Raw genomic sequence first — 21212 nt, 5'->3', positions numbered from 1 at the left:
TTTTGCCTGCTTATATTTGCAAGCATATCCTATTTATATACTCTACTTTCAATGCAGCAGAATTTCTGCTTAAACTTTTTTTTAACTGCCTAGAACTTCCTTGATTATAAATAATTTAATGATTTTTTATTATTCATGCAATTAATTTATAGTTTTACATTGCTGTATTTAGATTGTGAGATCATATATGGTATATCTTGTTGTTTTGTTCCCAGAAATTTGCATTACTGTACACATATCTGTGAAAGCAGTGTTGAAGGATGTAGGTCATTTCTGTATAATAATAATAATAATAATAAAAATAATCATAATAATAATAACAATAGTAATAATATCAGACATTTGTTCAAATCAATCAGTTACAGCTTTAATTTATTTCCACTCAGCCAGACTGCTTTATTCTTCCTCATTTCTTTCACTAATAGACTAATTATCATAGAGTCATATGCAAACTCCTGCTGCTTGTGTGACTTGGTGTGATGACTGAATGTGGTGGTGTAGGAGGAACGAGAAGGAGGAGAATAGTGCAGTATCCAGGAGAGACATATTGGGCACATCCCTTGAGGCACAAACACTGTGACTTTCCAGTGAGATAGTTGATGATTCAGATCACAATTATGGCATCAGACTGCTTCACCCTGATTTGATCTCAGTAATGAGATCAAATCTATCTATCTATCTATCTATCTATCTATCTATCTATCTATCTATCTATCCATCTATCTATCTATCTAGATTATTAGTGTTCCTGCTGTACTTTACTGCAATTTCTGCAAAGTCTGAAATATGCAAATATTTAGTAAAATGGACAGTTTTTCTTTCGGGTGCCAAAATGCTGACATGCTGTGAACTTAGGGTTTGATGGAGCATTGAAAATCCTCGGGTCACTTTGTCTGGTATGTATCAGTACTTCCCGGTGACCCAGACAGTCCTAGACAGTCCCAGACAGACAGTGCAGTCCCTCTGGAGGAGAACAACCTGAAAAAACCTGAGTGAGAGTTTACTCAACTACAGTACATTCATGAACATTAATATTAGGTTTTAAGATGAATGATTAACTACATATCTTTGTGTATATCATGTCTGTCCATTAAGGACATTGGACAACCAGCTATCTTTCCTCTGTTGGGTGAACAGGTTTTATGTATGTGTGCTGTCTCCTGGGGAATCCTGATTAAATATGAAGAAGTAAATAAATTCTGACCTGTAGATTTGGAGGGAGGGTAATGTTTTTACAGCCAACCTGTCTACTCTCAGTTAAGGGAATAACTCTAACACGCCCCTACACTCACTCTGACAAATAGCATGTCTCAGGGTTATTTGAAGAAATCAATTCCCAGTTACACTCTGTAATTACTAAAACATGCAACTAGACAGAGGCATAAATGAGTCATTATAAGACAGAAAACAAAGCAAAACTATTTTTTGTCTTTTATCAGCCTTATCAATAATGATTCAAGCTAAAAAAAAAAAAAAAAAAAAAAGATAGAGCAGCAAATAATAAAATAGAATAAAAGCATTTAATTTAAAAAAATATTTGATCTTCTAGACAAAGTTCCAAGGCAGAAACCCTTTCGTATGATGTCTTTAATCCAAAGTTTTCATCAAAGAAAATGTCCCAGTGTATGTAGGTCAAGCCAGACTCTGTTCTGTATCAGACTACATTAGATTTAATTTTTAGATTAGTTAATTAAAAGTGTGTATAATTATTGCAGTCATTGTTTCCAGCTATGATTATTTATAATATTTCTTATAGCGCTTTTTTTGTTTGACATGAAATGCTTTACAGCGATCCAACGCACTGCTCCATTTTGTCTGTGATGTCTCACTCTGAAGATTTTCTGTTCTGTATCTTAATTCAAGTTGTACAAAGGGCTGTGAACTTGTGAAGCATAAAACAGACTAAATATATCATTAGTAAATTTAATATCATTCAATAATTGCACCTACAGTATGCTACAAATTTAGACAGTCAACCAGGCACATAAAGAAATTATGTGTCCAACTAAATTTATAAGTAATCCAACAGCATTTCCTCACAATTAAACCTGCAATTAGTGCAATATTTTTAAAACTATCACAATAACATGAAATCAAATGACTGTGTTTCATGTGAAATTAATGCTTTAATTAATGCTCTATTGAGCTTTTATCTGCTTTTAGCTCATTATTTTGTCTGATTGAGTCTCACTGCTCTCATCAACGCCCCCTGTAAACCTCTAGGCAGCTGTTATATGGAGCCTTGCTATAGACTATAAAACCTACTAGATTTTATAGTCACATGTTCCATACATCCTCCAATCATGTATTTCTATGACCTACTTCTCTCAACTGGTGGTCTATATGAACATTTGGTGCTGCATACATCAACGCTGAGTTCTGCATCCTCGCTACTACATTACAGCCTGCTCAGAGTTTAATTCCATCCTCCTCCCCAGACTCCTCCTGTTTTGGCATTCAGATGTTTGGGAATTTTGAATGTTTATTTTTAATGTGTTTAATATGTTCATCAAATGTTGTGTATCTTAGGCTCTGCCTGTGAGCTCAGGGACAGTCTTTGCCAAGCTGGCTCAGATTTGTTCCCGAGCATCACGTGAGCAGAGCAGTGCCACCAAATTAAAATGCATGTTGTTACAATAAATGGTTAAAATCTTACCATGAATGTCCTGACTGAACAGGCAAAAAGCTTAAACAAGCTCAGACAAACATGTTACTTTGAAGTAAACCCAATGTCTATGTATAGAAAAGACAATCATTTAGCTTAAAGTTAGTGAGATAGTACATAAATTGTACATGGAAACAACTGGATTATTTTCACTCTGGCTTTGGGAAAACAAACAGAAGTTCATAGTGCAAAATTTGTTTGGAGATTAGAGCACTCACAACAAGAACAGAGCTGGGATGCTTCTGTTTCTACATAAAACTTTCTGTAAAATCTCCATCTCTGTAAAAGACACAGTAACATCTGATCTAGTTCTTAAAGACAGACCAGCTTGAGAGTTACTCAAGAGTTGTGTTTCACGTCACCAGAGAACAAAAGTTATTTCTGTAACAGTATTTCTGTAAGTCGTGTTGCTTTTCCGGAAATTCCTTTGACACAGTCAATAGGAATCTAAAGCACAATGCTGAGCTCAAATTCTTTAAATAATTCCTTATATATTTGTACCTCAACTAGGCATCTAATATCCCAAAGCATGCCCTGATTTGCTTTGATTATCGCTCAGACTATGTGCCTTAAGGTTGAGGTGATGAAAAATTGCAAAGGTGAGGTGAAAAGTCATTACTTGCAGCACAACTTTTACTCAATGCATAGACCCATGACAGACCCATGCCTCTAGTAGATTGGGTGTGCATATTGAGTGTGGTTTTCCTTACATTTGCTCCTATAGGCCTATTGAAATTCCTTTCGTAGACTAGCAGGCTCCATTTAGAGAATGACAGCGTATTCAACCTCCACTGGCCCTCTAATAGGAAAATTGATGGGTGAAAAGAATAAAGCTAAACAGCTGGGGACCAATAACCATGTGCTACACTGGGTACAAATGCTGTATTTTTCTGCAGTGTAACCTGCTTGGGTAAACTCTAGATAAGGGATGAACGCTTGCAGTTCATTGGAGCGTTAAAACAAAGCATTGCATGCAACAGAGGCATGCCGCAAGACAAGAAGACTTTGAGCTCTGTGACAGCATTCTGTAAAATAACAAACAATAAATCCCATATATGATTAGATCAAACATACCCAGGCATTTAAGTATTAGAACACAAAATACAAAACTACTGCAGTGTAGGGGTGGGACAAAAAATCGCAACAAAATTGCAACATATTATGATATTTCAACTTGCAATACATTGTCGATACACTGGCACCAAGTATCAATACATTTTTTTAAACATAGGACCACTCAGAGTAGATTTAGCTACTCTGGCTCACCACTACCAGAGCACCACTACCCTTTCCCTTCTGAACAAACTGGCCACGGGTGGAGAGACGGCAGTTGTAGGTGAAAACGAAGAAGAAATGCAAGCAAAATAACCAGTTATGAGCCGCTGCTGTCAAACTCTCCGTGTCTGCGCTGGAAACACCGAGAGCCAGCTGGAAATTTGACTCTCTAGTCACTAGAAGATGGGTTCCCACAGGTCCTTGAAAGTTTGTGAATTTGAGAAAAAAAATCAAGTTTTTGAAAGTAGACATAAATAGACATGGGTCATTGAAAATGACCCATGTCTATTTGTTTTTATATTCTTTTTGCAAGAATAGATTATTTCTATGCTGTGTTAGAGAATGTTAGAGAATGCAAGAGACCACATAGCTTATATAAAGCCTGCTAGTTCTCATTATAAAAATTCTGTGTTGTAAGACAGTAACAGTAATTAACCATGATCCGTGTCTTAAACTATGCTGTGTTGGATCCTTGAATTTGAAGTAATTGGGCTTTGAAAGTCCTTGAAAAGTCCTTGAATTTGATGTTCAGGAAGGTGTGGGAACCCTCTAGAAGCTCATTCATGGCCCTTTGTAAAAGTTTCTGTGTGGTACCTGTGTTGTAGCGGAGCTAGCGGCTCAGCACCGAGAGGCTCTCTGGTGTGCGTGCGTTTGTGGGGGAGTGTCAGTACGTAGCCATAGCCCTGCTGTTTATCGTGTTAACGTTACTGTCATTACTGGTCAGCCCTGAATATCTTCTAAAGCTCTGAATATAACACATTTAGTTATCAGTAGGTCGTGTTTTGTGAAAAGGAATAAATCTTTCGGTTGTTAGCATGACACCTCTCTGCCATCTCTTATCAGACTTGCTAACACTACCAGCAGCTCTGTGAGAGGCACAAACTGAAGCTACAGTTATCATTGTTGTGATATTTATACTTGGTGGCATTTCTTTTCTGTGAAGCTAATGTACTGCTAATAAACATTGTACATTATCTATTTCCTGCTCTTTGAAACATTTTTCTTTCTTCTTCAGTTACAGATATCGTACAATATTTCTTTGTGATGTAGCCTATTGTGTATCGCAGAATTGCCTTTGTTGTGATATATCGTTATCATGGGAAGAATATCGTGATAATATTGTATCATGAGTTCATCTGTGATTCCCACCCCTACTGCAGTGGCACATGGAAACATTATTAATCCTGTTGTTGTCCAATTGTGACAAAAAAGGTGATTGTCTTACCCAAAGCAAAGCAAAATACATGCTTTTGCACAGTCAATTATAACACTTTTATTGACAATATCTGTCAGAATTGTCAAGTTAGTGTACTTGCAGCAGTTGAGTGAATTTGTCATTTCCTTCACAGCCAACATCCCGCTTTGCTCTTTTACCTGGTTATCCAATTGATTCGACAGAGGAATGCTTTAAGATCACCACTGCATTCACTGAAATGTTGAGTGTCACACAACGATCCCTGTTGTTCAGTGTCAGCCGTGGATTCAAGCGGAAAGTGCTCAGTCCCATTCCCTGCAGCGTTCAAACTCAATATCTCAAGGCAGAGCTGTGCGATATCTGCACATACACAATCGCTAACTGTTGAACCTCCAGCCCTTTTGCCTGCTCCTCTGTGCTTCCCCAGGGTAGCAGGTTGACTCCTAGTAGCAGCAAGTCAGACTCTCCTTAGCAGTGTAATGCTGGTCCTGAACAGATACAACCTGAAGATGTTCCATTTATGAGGCTATATTGATTGAGTGGAGAAAGTTGTATGGTTAAAATTATATTAGGTTGTGAGCCCTCCACTCTCAATTTTTCAGTGGGCCAATCCCAAAGGTTCCATATATCCGAATGTAAGCACTATGCTTTGGCTGGTGATAAAAGATCCTTGTTGAGGAGCAGAAGCTGTTGCACCCTAGTTACATACCAGCTGTATAGTTAGAATGGGTCACACAACCAATGTGTTAATATGTGGGGTTTTCTGTAAAATGTACAACTTATCCATTAAGAGTTTTAATTTGCATCAACAAAGAAACGTTACTACGTATTACACGGAGCAGTGTGCACACATAATGCAATTTGACCATCTCTCAAAACGGAAATGCTTTCATTTTAACCATTGCTGCTGTCTACACTTTAACCATGTTCATCAATACAACCCGAGATATCTCTTATATATTAACATATCTGATTAACGTCATTTAATTCTTACCCTTGAAGAAAAATAACCAGACACCATACAGTAGCACCAGCGTTTTGTAACATGGCCAGTGACTGATTCTGGGGGACTTAACAGGACCATGGTACTGTGATCATTCATGTTTTATTTTTAGAATCACATATTTTATAAATAGTGTAATGCAGTGTTAATATATGGTATAAAGTATACAATTCATATACCAGCACTGTGAATGGTAAAGAATATGCACAGGCACTGGCTGTGGTATAATAATACACGATGATATGAAAAATGTAAGTCGTGTACCAGCAACCATAGTATTATACTAATGCAATACAGTTTTGCAGTAGAGTTGGTTGTTGAATAAAAGGTAAATGGTGATATTGTACTTAAATAATTGCAAAGCATTGAAATATGGTACAACTCAGATCCTGTATATCATGTTAAATGTATGTCCATGTGTGCAACTGTAAACAGTCTGATACAATCTGAATACTGGCAGAGTAGATCTCCAATGCTTTAATAGTCAAACTACTGTATGTGTGCCATTTTTATGGTACTTGGTATGGGATGGGGTTTTTTGTATTCTGCAGGGGTGACATTACACTATAACACCCAAACAAAATAAAAGAATGGGGGGAGTGGGGGAAATAAAAAATAAATAAACCACTATATTCTGCAGAGTAAACCAGAGATTAAATTCACAGTTTTAGGTATCAGTCTTTTCTACTGGTAGAGGTTACACAGTGTGTGTCTGGGGGCCTGGTGGAGTTGGCGCAAGCCTCCAATGAAGCTCCAATAAGCTCTAGATGTGTGCTGAATCTGATTGGGGTCTTTTGTTTGCAAAAAAACAAGAAAAGAAAGAAAACAGGATTGGGTGATGACAACAGGAAACATGGGGGATTTCAAAGATAAAAACAAAATACAAAGAGAATACATTCAATGTTTCAGTGGAGCTATTGTTAGGGTGTCTCTTCATCGTCATCATCATCACCATCTATGCTTTTTCTTGTTGAATAATTTGACCTTAGTCAAATTAAATTATATTAATGAATTAAACAAATCCTTCCTTTAACTGTACGAATGTTGCCGGTGGCGGGTTATGCTCATGAATGTAATTTGTTAGACCAGGTAATGTGGCTAGCACCAAATAAGACAAAGACAAAGGTTTACTGACTCTACATCAAAAACATATTTTTTATGTTGAATATTTCAGTTTGAAATGGACCTTATTAGATCTCATACTTGAATGTCAGCTCATTATGACTTGAAACTTGGCCTTAAGCTTTGCTAGCAAGGAATGAAATTCCAATGAAATGGTCTATAAATAAGTCAGCTTTTCTGTGCAGTATTGTATGCTGTATATTTAAATGTTCTTAGCAGAGGATGTATTGTATATTATTTATCATTATAACCTGTGTAAGTACATCTTCTCCCACATTATGGTGCATTTGCAATGACATCTTGGAGCACAAGTTGGTCTGTATGAGTGCAGTATAAATGGGAGTTGCTGCAGTACAGTTATCCTGTGGCGAGGCCACAATGCTGAAAGCCCCACGCGGCTCCCTGTCTTTTAGTATACAATAGTACTAATATGGTCTTTGTCTAAATCCAAACTAGCTGAAGTCTGACCACGTATACACAGTGGGGACAGGCTCTGAGAAGCAATTCACACACCATACCTGACCCCGGCAAATTGCAATTCATCCTGTGAGGAGGGTGTCAGTTTTTATGACCTTCCAGGATACAGCAATTCCCCTGATAGACCCGTCTATCAGAAGGGTTTTCTCCCAGCCTGGAGCTTTCTGATACTTCGGGGAACAACTTTGATTTGTCTGCTGTGATGCACTCTTTCTTGGAACACCTACCTTTGGTGAATAAACCCAACTGTGGCAGTCCCTCATCAGCAGGAGACCCAATAGAGGCTGTAATTCCCTGCAGACTCAAACACATATTAGATTTCTCTGTGTGCCAGAGATGAAATAGGGCCAAACTTGCATTAAATGCCTCTGCTCCTAGTTGAGAAACACAGTTTAACCTACAGAAAGATATTTATTGCTTTCAGACAAATTAACTATAACCCTAGAGCTTTAACCTGACAAATTATTCACAGTGGTCTATTTATTGTAGACTGATTAAATCTGAGTGGATCAATAGCTTGTATGTAAACTGCTACAGTATCTGTATTCCTTTCTCTTTCTGAAGAGACAAGGTGACTTTGGTACATTTTGTGAATTTTAAGAGCAGAAAGCACAACATTCATTCTATACCCTGCTTTCTAAAGCAACTGTATTTGGAGTAGAAGCTGACATTTGTTCAGGTTTCCTGTGGGATTCCCGCGGGATGGGAGTCAATTTCACTATTCATCATGTTACAGGGACAGGACAGGAAAAAAAGTCAATGGGAGTGGGCAGGATGGGAATCATATTAACAATAGGTCAGTTTTGAATATGAATAAATGCTATTTTCTTTATTTTGAACATAATGATAATAGTTCTGTTGTCTTTTTTTATTCTTTTTTATTCTCTCCTGTCTGCTCTGTTGGCTGGTTGCTGGTTAGTTGTAAACTAGAGGCTGACATTTTTTCGGGAATCCTGTGGGTCATGGGATTCCTGTGGGATTCCCGCAGGAATGGGGTAGTACGGAAGTCATTCTTCCGGTACTAGGACAGGATTTTTTTTTACACATCCCAGTCATGGGATTGGGATGGGACAGGATTATTTTTGTGGGATTGGGATTGGGAAAATCTACTCTCATGTCACCCTCTAATTCAGAGTTTGATCATACGTGTGATGCACGGCACTCAGAATATCGGCAACAGTGTTGTTCCACTCTTTTGAACAAATTGGTTGTAATAGAATTTAGCAGCTGATTTTCTTTTTTATAACTTAATAGGATCACACTACGGTATTGCTCTTTTATGTGTTTTTAATAGGTTTTGGACAGCAGTGGATTTCTTTGGCACCGAGGCATAATCTATATCAGGCTGTGGCAGATACACAATACTTGTCTGTAGACTAAATGCATTGTTGGTTTTGTTCTCTGCAGGGAAATCTTTGTTAATACAGAAAAGATCAGTAAACACTGCCTCATTCTTTAAATACAAACTATGTCTCTTAGAGAATGTGTAGTTTTCTCAGACATAGTCCACAGGATAACTGGGCTCCAGTTGTAGCTCATAGCCTTTCTGAATGGTCATCATGAGTCAGGGCAGGTTCACAATTCAGCCAAAAAATGGTGCATAACTTTGTGTGTATCCTTAGGCCGCGGAGGCACACCCTCTTTATTTATCACAAAGTATTGCATTTTTTGTTTGTTTGTTTGTTTCTAACACAGGCCTCTTCTTTTTCATCGCTCCCAGCCTCTGGCCTGCATGTGTTGTTTAGCTGTAACGTCTTAGCGTGAGCCCAGGGAGCACAGAGGGCTTAAGGGGCTCAACATCACTGAAGTTAGTGAGGCCATGGATAGCACCAAAACATCTGCAGGGGTGCTTATGAAGCATACTTTTCCCACCAGCTTCTTGGAAATCAGCACAGGTCTCAGTAAAACTAGAGAGACCCAGTATTTCCTTTTCTGCCTGAATGCTAAGACATGAGGGGGGCACCAGGATAGAAATGATACTCAGTCTTGTTGCTGGAATCTCCCCTGATCTTTATGGTAAACAGCAGTCAACAACAAATTACCTATAAATTATCAGTTAACCACTGCTGAATTCTGGGCTGTGCTACTTTAGGAAAGGAATCGTTAAAACATTCATAACAATTAAACTTCCATTTCACTCTCATCTACATATTTCCCCCTCTGCCATTTTAATGATTTATTAGATTTAGTAATTAATTTGCCATTTTATTCATAATGACTGTAGATTATTTGCCGTTTTTGTGTAGAAGAGATTGTTAGTAATCTTTCCAGCTATTCATTACATGTTCTTCTTTTATGTCTCAGGATGTTGGGAGGCTGAGAAGAATGGAGGCTGTACCTAGGCTGCGTGCCTAGCTAACCCATGGAGAACTGACAGGAACAGTGCTGGATGGAGGCCAAGACACTGGATGGCGAAGACGAGGAAGCGCACAGTATTGTGGATCTCTTGTGTTGTTTGTTCTCTTTCTCAGCCGATCCAAAGTAGATGCAAAATATTCTGCAATGTGCCTCATTTGTTCACTGTTTCACGTGTCACCAATGGAGCGATGGCGAAAAGAATCAGGATAGGTAGTCAAGGCTAAAAAAAACTCTTTTACTGCATGTGGGAGTTGCAGTCTAATTTCTGCAAATTTTAGGACAATAAGTGTAGACACTAGATACCATTTACTCCTCACAGCTGTGTTGGAAACATATGAATTAGAAACCACAGAGGAGCCAGTAGTTGTAGATAGTAAGCATCATGGGCAGGTGTAAAATCAAGGCTTCTTGGTTACTGTTCTTAGCTGGGTTGGTGCTAACAGGAACTGCTTTGGAATATGAAGGGGTTCCTGGTCAGTGGACACGTTATGGCCAGTGGGACGCCAAGGCAACAGGTGAGCTCAGCTTTATTCTGAAAACCAACATCAGCAAAGCCCTGGTGCTCTATCTGGACGATGGAGGGAACTGTGACTTCCTAGAGCTTCTAATTGCCGACGGGAGGCTCCAGATGCGCTTCACCATTCACTGTGCTGAACCAGCCTCCCTGCACACAGAGACGCGTATCAACGACCACCGCTGGCACAGAATTCTTCTCTCTCGTAATTACAGAGAGACCAGGCTCATGGTGGATAACGAAGAGAAAGTAGCTGAGGTGAAGTCCAAGAGAAAAGAGATGGTAGTGGCCAGTGACCTCTACGTAGGGGGGATCTCTCCTGATGTTCGTCTCTCTGCCCTGACGTCCAGCACTGTTAAATATGAGCCGCCGTTCCAGGGCCTTATAGCCAATCTGAAACTTGGTGAGGCACTACCGGTGCTGTTGGATGGTCAAGCTGTTCATGGTGATTTGGAATACATATGTGCCAAACACTCTCCCTGCAGCAACAAAGGCCTGTGCTCTGTCAGCCAAGGGGAGGTCCTCTGTGACTGTATCAATACCAGCTACATGGGAAAGTACTGCCATGAAGGTAAGAAAAATATCTTTCTTCTGCTTGTAGACAAATTAATTATTAGCTTTAATGTTCACTGTATGATTTGGGGAGAGGCTGACTTGTGATGGAGGCATGTTGTTGTTTGTATTGACTTCCTGAACAGTGGAAAATGCAGTAACAATGGCAGAGGAGGAAAGATTCACAAAGTCAATGAATTGACTCTATAACAATATACAGTTTCTTACAATTAACTGTGTCATCCTTGATGGTTTGTGTGTTAAATGGCTTTTTTGTTGTTCAGTACTAATGTTCTTTGGCTACTCACAATGTTTGGCTTATAAAAGGTTAAAATATCTAATAAATACCCCATTCTAATTATATGGTCTATACCCTCATTGAGCTCCAGAGAATAATCAATAAAGCTCACATAAAACTGATCCAGGTCTAAGTATACTATAGCAGTACTAAAAGGCTGCTGGGTTGTGTGAGGGGAGTCCAGCTCTCTCAGCAGTCCTGACAGTTATCTTCACAAGTCAAAAAGGATAACAGCTTCCTAATGTGACAGCTGTTTGGATGTTTTCAAGACAGAGACATTTAACGGGGTTCCGAATGGATGCCTTTTTCTTTCTCTGGAAAGCCAGTAATGACAGAACTTGACATTTAAAAAGTGAGCTTTTAAACTATTGTTACTTATGTCATAGAAAGTGGAAGTGATTCATTAAATAACATTTCACTGAATAACATTTTCCAACAAATGATGTCTAATTTTATAAATGTTAGTCACCAATGTACCTATGTTTTGTCTTGGAAGCTCTGCAGGTCCCTGACAAGATCAGGGGTCATACAGTCAATGGGAATGATCTCTTCCTGGCTAAAAAGACAAATGAGTATCACGGCAGGGGATTCTTTAGTTAAACAATAGACTGAATCAACCTGCAACCTAAACATTTCTGCTACTGATTGCATGCATTATAACTGCTTACGGCTGATCTGTACATCATTATAAAGTCATTAGTGACAACCTGCAAACTATGACAAAAATCTGCCTCATTACAAAGTGATACCATAATATTTGTTAACATTATAGAAAGAAGTGAATACAGCTTTTTTTGCCAAAGCTGTATATATTCACTAATAACTCATTAAAAGATACCAAATAATCAGTCCACTGTGAGTTTATCACAACTGATGCTTTAGATTATACAATGTCATCATTATTGCTAGTTAATGTTAATGCTACAACTATACTAACATAACAAACAATCAACATTGCATATAATTATGTTCAGGTACATTAACAGCCAACAAAGCAACCTCATGCTTCACTGGAAAAGCTGTGTTTATAGTCATCACAGTCTCTGGCCAATATATGTGGGTCAACATGCATGTTGTGATGTGGAGAGAAACCGAAAGGTTACGCAAAACATAAAATATCTGTGTTAGTTTAGATGTAGGTGGTGGACTGGTAGCGGTTTGATATTGAACTTCTTGCAGTCAACATTAAATATGTCTGTTCTTTATTTTCCTACAGCTGTCCAGAGAGAAGTAGAAGGTAAGACAATGCGTTATATAATGAGCATAATGATGAGCGTAATTAGAATTTTTTTGTGATACTGTTATTTGCAAAGGCTATTACCGCAGCATCAGTGTGTGAGAGTCTGCTCGGTTATTATCAGGTTGTTATTGTCAGTTTGGACTGCAGTTCTGACATCCAACAAATTAAGCTGAAAGGAGATATACTATCACCGGTCACGAGGTCACAAAGGAAAAAGTGCTTAATGTGCTGAATGCTAGTTGTATATATAATCAGTGTGCTCAAGGTGACTGGAGAGGTCTGCAGAGTATGTGGGTGTCGCGCAATATGGGGAACATTCATATACTGCATTACAGAGAAAATGACTGTATGGAGATGCTTTGCTTTATTTATTTTTTTATAACTTTATAGTTTTCTCTCTTCAGTGCCATATTTCCTCATCTAAACTACTCTTTACTGTTAAGGTTTATGAAGTATTCGATGCCATTCTGCTCTAAGGTCAATATGTAGATTAAACTCAGATATAATGGCATAAATCCTCTAAACACGGCTTATTACTGAGGTCTTGACATTCATCAAATTGTGCTATTATTTTCACAATGTGACTCTTTTTCATAGGTGCATTTGAAATTATTTTCTGAAGAGGAACAAATCTTTGGCATGAAAAGAGACGTTTGTCTCATTATTGGCAACACTTTACCCGACCACAATTAAACAGGATTGGTTTCTAATGAGGTGCACGTACTGAACGGGAAATGGAGATTGAAAGTGAAGAGGGAGATTTGTTTAGTCTGCATCGGAGCGAGACATCCATCTCCCCAGTAAGGACTGCTGGTTCTGGTGAAAGGGCAGCCAACAGGCTCAGGAGACCAGCACAAGGTGCACTGAACCACTTCACATTATAAATCACTGTTACTGACTCAAAATGTACCAGCCTATGCACATCTGCTCTCTGAAATTCTGCTTCTGACACTGACGTTTGGCGTATATGGCTGCAAAATAGATTTCAAAATGTTATAATCTTATAATTACTTAACATGATTGTGCAGAATACAAGTAGAAGGATATGAGCATAGAATGACTGTTATGACAACAAACAGAATACATACTGGTATAACATTAGATGTAACACTTTTTTAAAGATGATACATGTTTTGGTTCAGATAAGTAAGACTTAGTGACTCTGGTATATGGTTGTATGCTTCAGTAGTAGTTAATAGGTTTCATCTCGACACTATTTCCAAAAACAAGCATTAATCATTCTTAATATGAGCAAAGATGGCATGGTTCTGCTCACAGCAAAAAGGCAGGCATTATTAAATGACATGCTGCAAAGAGAGCACATCAGAATGTTTATTGGATTAAAGCTTGACATGGAGACAATCCCCAATGCAGAATGCATGAAAACAACTATGACAACAGCAAAAGCACACTCACCAGATTCCTTTTTTCCCCCCTATCCTTCATACAACTCCACGAGCTATCCGGTGGCAGCAAGTCTTTGTTGTCCTTGCATCGATGGAAATAGAAAAAATCTATGTGTTAGCTAAATCACCCCACCCTCCCCCCCCCCCAGAGATGGCAAAGATGGTAACCCATATGCTATATTTGGTTTTGGCTGTGGGTTTTAAGTGGTGCAGGAATTATCTCTATTTGTCTGAGGAACTGCTTTAAGGCAATGAAAACCTCTTGCACAGCAGGTGGGTCTTCTGAGTTGTTCATCTACAGTATGCAGCGCGTGGGCTCCTGTCGATCTCTGCGGACAAAGGCCATGGCGGGGCACGCTCTAATGCCAAAAGAGTGCAGCATCCTCTGATGTTTTGTGAGCAAAAAAAAAAAAAAAAAAAACAGGTCTGTGAACGAGAGATAAGAACAGCCACCTCACAAGGCAGAAACAGACCAGAGAGAAATCTCTCAAACGTATAGGAGAACCTTACACACAACACACAAACAGCAAGTGCAAACACATTGTCATTGCTTTGTTTTGCTTTATTTTCCTTCAGATTTTCATGTGTAAGCACACAGTAATCACACTAGAAACTACAGGGATGATAAAGCATGCATAGAAATCTTCGAAAGAAAGGACAAAGCTAGTGCTAGTGGGCTTGCATCTTTCAGCAACAGTGACCTTGGTCTAATCTCTCATTACAACACACTCCATAATACTGTACTTTTCACGGAAAAACAAATTTGGCAAATCCTAATCCTCATGCAATGCCGCTTTCTTCTCAGATGCTTGCTAATTAATGTCACAATAATGGCTGGAAGGTCCTTCAACATCTGTATTTGTTTTTCACTATATTTGTTTAATTAAACTAAGATGTTTGTCTTTTTTGAAGTATTTAAATAAGTTATTTACGGTCACAGGCACTTACAAAAAATGAAATGAAAAAACTAAAACAACATAGATGGATAGATAAGGATAAAATTATTATATTGTTCCATGGTGTACCTTAAAATACACATTTACTATGGAAAAAATTATTTGTTTTATGCCGGCAGGGCATCACTCTTTTTCATTGCAGCCGACATAGGTTTCCTCCTGCTACCTTTTACCTCAGTCCTCACTCAATCATACAGGTCAAAAAATTTCTGCTGCTCTGCTCTCTTTGGGTTCAATCATTCAGACCCCAGTCTGTGATGTCACAGTAGGTGCAAAAAACAAACCAACCAGCTGTAACATCATTGATTGGGGTGGGACCAGAAGTGAAACATTTTGCTTGAAAGGTTTCAAAACACAAATAGTCATTCAGCAGCAGTTTTTGGCATTGTAGGATTCAGTATAGATTTACTCACAGGCAACAGATGTAGATGAATAGAGGCATCTGTATGTAAGGTAAACACAGTCCTTAATGGAGTGTCATAAAAAAAATGAAATGATCAATTCATCAAAGGCGATATTCAGATTCCCAACAGCACTGACTGGAATAGTAGGTTTTTGAAGGAGTTTTTTATTTATTTCTAATACACTGAGATACAGTGCTATAATAAATCAAAAGGATCCTAAAAGCATCACGTTAATATTTTAATAAAATAAGCTTCCATCAGCTGTTTAGGTTGCCTTTTATTTAAAAATAGAAAACGAGTAGATTACTGGTAGGAAGGGCGGTTTATTTTCATACAGGCTTTCCCTCGCTAATGGGAGTCTAACAGGTCGAGCCATTTATCTCTGCATTTCCACACACTGAGATTTGGATGTAAGGCTCAGCCAAGTAGGATAAGCATATTCATTGGGTGGCTGCCCCTATACAATACACCACTCCTCATCCACCTTTCTTAAGTTTCTCAAATGACTACATAAAGTAGTCAAGTCAAGTGCTGTTCTGGTCTGTTTTGGTCAAAGCCAGCTTTAGTCTCCATCAGTCAGGGATGCACTAGTCAAGGATGCAGGTCAGTTTTCTTCACTCCAGTGCTCGACAAAATTTTGAAGTGTGTGGAGTCAGTATTGCTGCAACATCTTTGGGTCAAAGCTCCTATCTCCAGTTTCACAGTCTTCACCAGAGTGGAGGGCAAGACTTGTTTAAGTGCTAGCTTTCAGCTTTCTGGCTGTTTCTACCAAGACAAACCCTCACCCTCACCCTCATAGATAATGACAGCTGAATGTGGACCTTCAGTCTCCATGGTTCACATCCATGAGGTATCTTTTTGGGTGATGGGGTGCTGTACACAATACACAGCTTGGAGCTTTTATCAGATATTCTTCCTGTTGCCTCGCTCAGAGGTGGTTTACAACCTGACATTGATGGGTGTGTCTTTGTCAGTGTCAATGATAAACTTTCCTCGTAGCCCCTTCTTGCCATTGTTTATTATAACTGAGGGATGGGTAGAGGATACAGACACCAGAATAAAATGATGCTTGAGCTCCAGTCCAGTCAAATCTTAGTACCTCTGGTGAAAATGAGATCGCCTGAGTTGTGATGAGAGGAGAGTGGGCATTTTGTATGCCTAGTGCATATGTTGGCTTGTCATATGCAATACACAGCCACCTTGGGGGAGCATACAGTAGCTCTTTGTATGCTACAGTATCTGGACAGGGTTGTAGGTGAATCCTGTTTAAGCAGAGGCTGATCAGTGTATCAGAAGCCTTCGTGTTGGCAGGCAGGGACACTCGTGGGTAATCGTACATTCCACACCAAGAGCTGCAGCATGAACAGCCTTGTTCAGTGGAACAGCGACTTGCCCCTTCATGAGGTTTTACCTAATGACTGAACTGGGACTGGAATATGAGAGAGTTACTTGCTTTATGAGAGTCTTAAGAGTGCTGATGCACTGATGAGAGCTGTTGTTGGCTGGCACAGTGGAGCTCATGTGCTCAGCAGAAGTGTTGCATTGTCACAATCCCCATCTCCTTTTTGGCAAGAAAAGCAGGTGAAGTATGCCATATAATCTCTGCCAGGCTGACCTACTGAGGTATGTTTGTGTGTGTTTCCTCGTGTCTGTGCTTAGGACACGACAAAGATGTAGGATTGAAAGACTTAGGCGGGCGGTGTACACCAAACTAAAATCGAATTTGGCTTTGATCACTGCAGTGCATGCTGGCCGACCAGCTGGACTTTTATACACCGTCACCTGCAATTGCTCAGCAATATCATGTGATTTATAGGTTGCTGTTTGGTTTTTTTGTTGTTGTTGTTTTACTATAGCTTTTATTTTTGCTTTGAGGAACTTGCAAATCATATGATATCCAATATGCCTCGCAAGCTTTTTGTTCTGGTGTTGATCCCATTAAACAGACAGACCTGGGATCTGAAACAGTAAGTATCCCAATACTGTAATTATCAGCAGTCCAAGGGTGTGCCATGTTACATTTAGTTTGGAGTTCACTGTTTGTCTCACTGTGTAAAGTGTTACACCACTGAGTCCTGTATGTGTTGGCTAATGCAGTTATCCCCTGTGTTCAGCACTGCAATTGTTGCATTGGGCTCACCCCTCCGCCCTCTACATGAAAGAATATGAAGATGGGATGTGGCTTTTTTTAAAAATTTTTGCCTGACCGGCTTTATGATGGTTCACAGTCAGTGAAGCTTTAACGCAGTGCAGCATCAGGTCGCAGCTCCGTCCTGCTTCTTTTCTTCCAAAATCACAAGGTTAGATGTGGCAGATCATTGCTGGCTGACCTGTCACATAATGGTTGTTGCATGATGTCTACTATAACAGTGGCGTTTCCAAGGCTCCACCTTCTAAACCTGTTGAGCCGATGTTAAATCCTGTGTGAAATAGAGTGATAGCCGCCTCAGATTTAGTGGATAAGGAGTGGTGTCAGTGCTGCCCTCTTATAAAACACTGCCATATAGAAGGTTAAATAGGCTTTGGCTGTGCACTTACATGCAAATAACAGTGCACAGAGAGGTGGAGATGCTTTAAGAGATCATAAAACTAAAGTAGTGTTACCACTCTTGCAATGGAAAGCAGATTTTATGTATAGCTAATACATCTCAAACGCTGTCTACATCAAGTAAACATACAGTATGTGTTCCATTTGGAAAAAAAGCATCTTTGTGAGCAACTGCCTGTAAGGGTTGCACCAATCAAGATGTTTTTTTTCTTTCCTTGCCTTCCCTCTCCTCCCTTGAGATGTCTGTCCGTTTTTAGTTTGATTTCCCTTTTATATTTTAGTTTGAACTTTGACATCCGTACCTACCCCAGGATGTCTGTCACAAACTGCAGTCCAACATTGTGACAATGCTTTTGTTTTCCCGAACCTCTTTATGAACTTCCTGTTTTTCGTATCCTTTTTTCTGTTCTTTCCCTCAAGGTCTGGCGCACCTGATGTTAAACCGCCAAGGTATGGGGTCTATTGGTTTGCTTTTCCTTCCCAGCCCACCTGATCAAAACATTTCCCTTCCCCTGAGATCATTTTAGTTAACTGTGCTGCACTAATATTTCCTCTCCTCTTTTCTCATATACTTGCCTATTCATTTTTGCTTCCTGTCATGTTATGCTCACTACTCACTCAATTTTTGTCCGTCAAACCCTTGTCCTGACCACTGACTGAGCTACTGGAACATCACCTTTGACCTCTGCAGTTTTTCACCAAGGTAATCCACCTATGCTCATACTGTAGCTTCTCTTCGGTTGGGTTTCATGGTATTTTCAAAGGGAATAAACCGATGTCAAGAATAAAAAATGAAGGTATCTCTTGCCAAAGATGTCTCTCGGGTCTGCACAGAAAGCAGTTCATCGATTTTTCCTGTTAAAATCCTCAGAAGCATACACAAACAGAGGAATTTCTTTTGCTGTTATATACATAATTTTGATTTTCATACAGTAAAAATGTATTACTGACCTCTCAAAATTCTGATCTTTGTGCTGGTTATGATCATTGGTGGGTTGCAAATGACATTGCCTTCAAATGGTTTCTACACTGCGGTAGTTACTTCACTGCTAATGTATTGAATATACTGGAATGGACACAAGGCTAAGATATATCATTTTGCAAGCTTTTTAAAATGAAATCAGTTTTATGAGCTTTCTGAAGAAGACTGCATTGAAACCACAGTACTGTGAAGTAAAACCTTTGAGGAAAAAACATTCATCTGATGCTGTAGGTAAAATATTTGGACATTTATACAACAAGTACATTTTGACTGAATAGCATGGGTAGCATTGACTTACATAAGGTTTGCTTTATTTATGCTTTGTGTTTTCTGCCGCGTGCTGTGAAATTCAGATAAAAGTCACCATCCGGTCTCCATGGCAATCAGTGTTGCCTCTAAATATAAAGACTTCACTTCAATGACCCACTCACACTAACACACTGCTCAAGTCCTCATTTTTCTCATCAGCAAAATGTTATTTTTTAGAGAATAAATAATCTCTTGAAGATAGAAGAAGATAAACATCCTGAACAGTTTTCATGAAATGACTGATCTGATCCAAAAAAGCATATTTGTTTTGTTTTTGTACTATTGTATTAGTGACTTTTTTTTACAGGTTCATAGGGACTAGCGACATTCATTCACCAGCTTCTGTTTTTTTTTTTTCAACTCAATCAATGCTGAAAAGTATATATATGTTATTGCTATAAGACATCATTATATTTCTGAAATAGCTTTGTATGTCGTCTGTGAATTATGTTATTCCCACAAATCTGGGATGATAGAAAAAGCAGTGTGTGGAGTTATCCAGCTGAGTGTTCTCATGTACATTTCTGGTGTAAAACTGATTACATGCTAATGCGGATATAATGACTAAGTGGGTAAAGACAAATAATAGCTAGAACAGTCTGGTAAGTTCAGAAAATTACATTTCTTTACTGCAATGCAGCCTTTAAGATATATAATATCAACATATATAATATCGATAAATTTCCAGTAGATGAAATGGCTTGAGCAAATACCCCTCATGATGAATACCCAAGTTTTTCACCCACTATAAATAACGCAGCTTGAGGCGGTACATGCCTATGATATCATAGATTAGGGTCTCAATTCTGTGGTTACCCGCTCTGGGACAAACTTGTTCAAAAGCAGTTATCAGTCTTTTCAAAGCCAAAAAAAATTGATCAATTTAAGCTCCTAAACTGACACATGGTACTATGCTGACAGAACAATGCAGTCTGATAACCGTAAGCTGCTACTGCCTCAACTGTACAAAGATTAACATGACTGCTGTATTAGAATAACGCTGCCATATCAAATATTTAGTGAGTTACACAGTAAGTGTGTCCTAAAGGCCAACCACAACGTGATTTGTCATGAAATGAGGCCTAAATGTAATTGCTCCATTTCATGCATCAATAAGAAGAAGAAGTTGGTAATTGATTGTGGAATGAAGATTTACGGAGATAACCCTCCAAGCAATACTCAGGCGTAGCACAGCTACAGTTAGTAACAAAGCACTGTACATCTGACTGCATGGGATATACATGAAACAAGTTTTATTATACCATTAAATTTCATAACATACATTTGTTATTAACTTTGACAGTGATCCAGCTTTTAGCCCAAGGACATCCTTGATAGAGTGTTCTGATTTGATGTGTATTTATTTGGCCACAAATTATTTGAAATCAAATACACATTACTCTTGTCCCTCTCTGGGAAGAGGCCCACAGTCTATAAATGAATTAATAGCTTTTTGCATGCTTCAGGAAATTGTGTATGTGCTTCAGTTCCCAAATTATTTGCCAGCCTGTGCTGAGATACAGATATACTGTAAATAGTGAGATTATCCAGGCGCAGGTGTGGCTCACTGACCACCTAGAGTGCTCATGCATCTCCCTGCCTCCAGACCAATGGTCAACTGCTGCCCTGCCACCCACATGCCCACACCGCCTGATTTAGGTTGGGGTGCATCCAGCCGAAAACTGACTCCCCCGCCCCACAGCAGCAGAGACGAAGTCAGCAACTGCCATCTGTGCCTAGGGCTTATGGACCACTTTGAAATTAATCAGCTGTAAACCTTAATATTAATGAGCAATCCACATGTTGGCATTTTTCATGTGGTGCAGCCACTGCAGCATAGTGTAATTGTAACAGAGACTAAAACAGGTGGGCTAATAGGAAGTAATAGCAGGTGATGTCTTCCCACCT

The 21212-nt window shown here is 39.0% G+C and overlaps 1 protein-coding gene across 4 annotated transcripts in view; it reads left to right on the top strand.

Annotated features, from left to right (window-relative positions):
- The window catches only part of nrxn2a (neurexin 2a), a 121106-nt gene that overhangs the window by 12404 nt on the left and 87490 nt on the right, over positions 1-21212 (top strand). For 2 of the 4 annotated variants that reach the window (XM_042431604.1, XM_042431605.1), the window contains 4 exons: positions 10042-11180; positions 12676-12696; positions 18434-18463; positions 18705-18716. In XM_042431604.1, coding sequence (XP_042287538.1) covers positions 10478-11180; positions 12676-12696; positions 18434-18463; positions 18705-18716 — 766 coding nt within the window. In that variant the 5' untranslated portion in view covers positions 10042-10477. The remainder of the gene's footprint in view (positions 1-10041; positions 11181-12675; positions 12697-18433; positions 18464-18704; positions 18717-21212) is intronic. The other 2 variants (XM_042431606.1, XM_042431607.1) reach the window with 2 other exon arrangements.

This window comes from Thunnus maccoyii, chromosome 13, assembly GCF_910596095.1.
Source record: "Thunnus maccoyii chromosome 13, fThuMac1.1, whole genome shotgun sequence".
Lineage (NCBI taxonomy): Eukaryota > Metazoa > Chordata > Actinopteri > Scombriformes > Scombridae > Thunnus > Thunnus maccoyii.
Note: the sequence above shows the minus strand (reverse complement) of the source record. Positions and strands in the feature narration are given on the sequence as shown.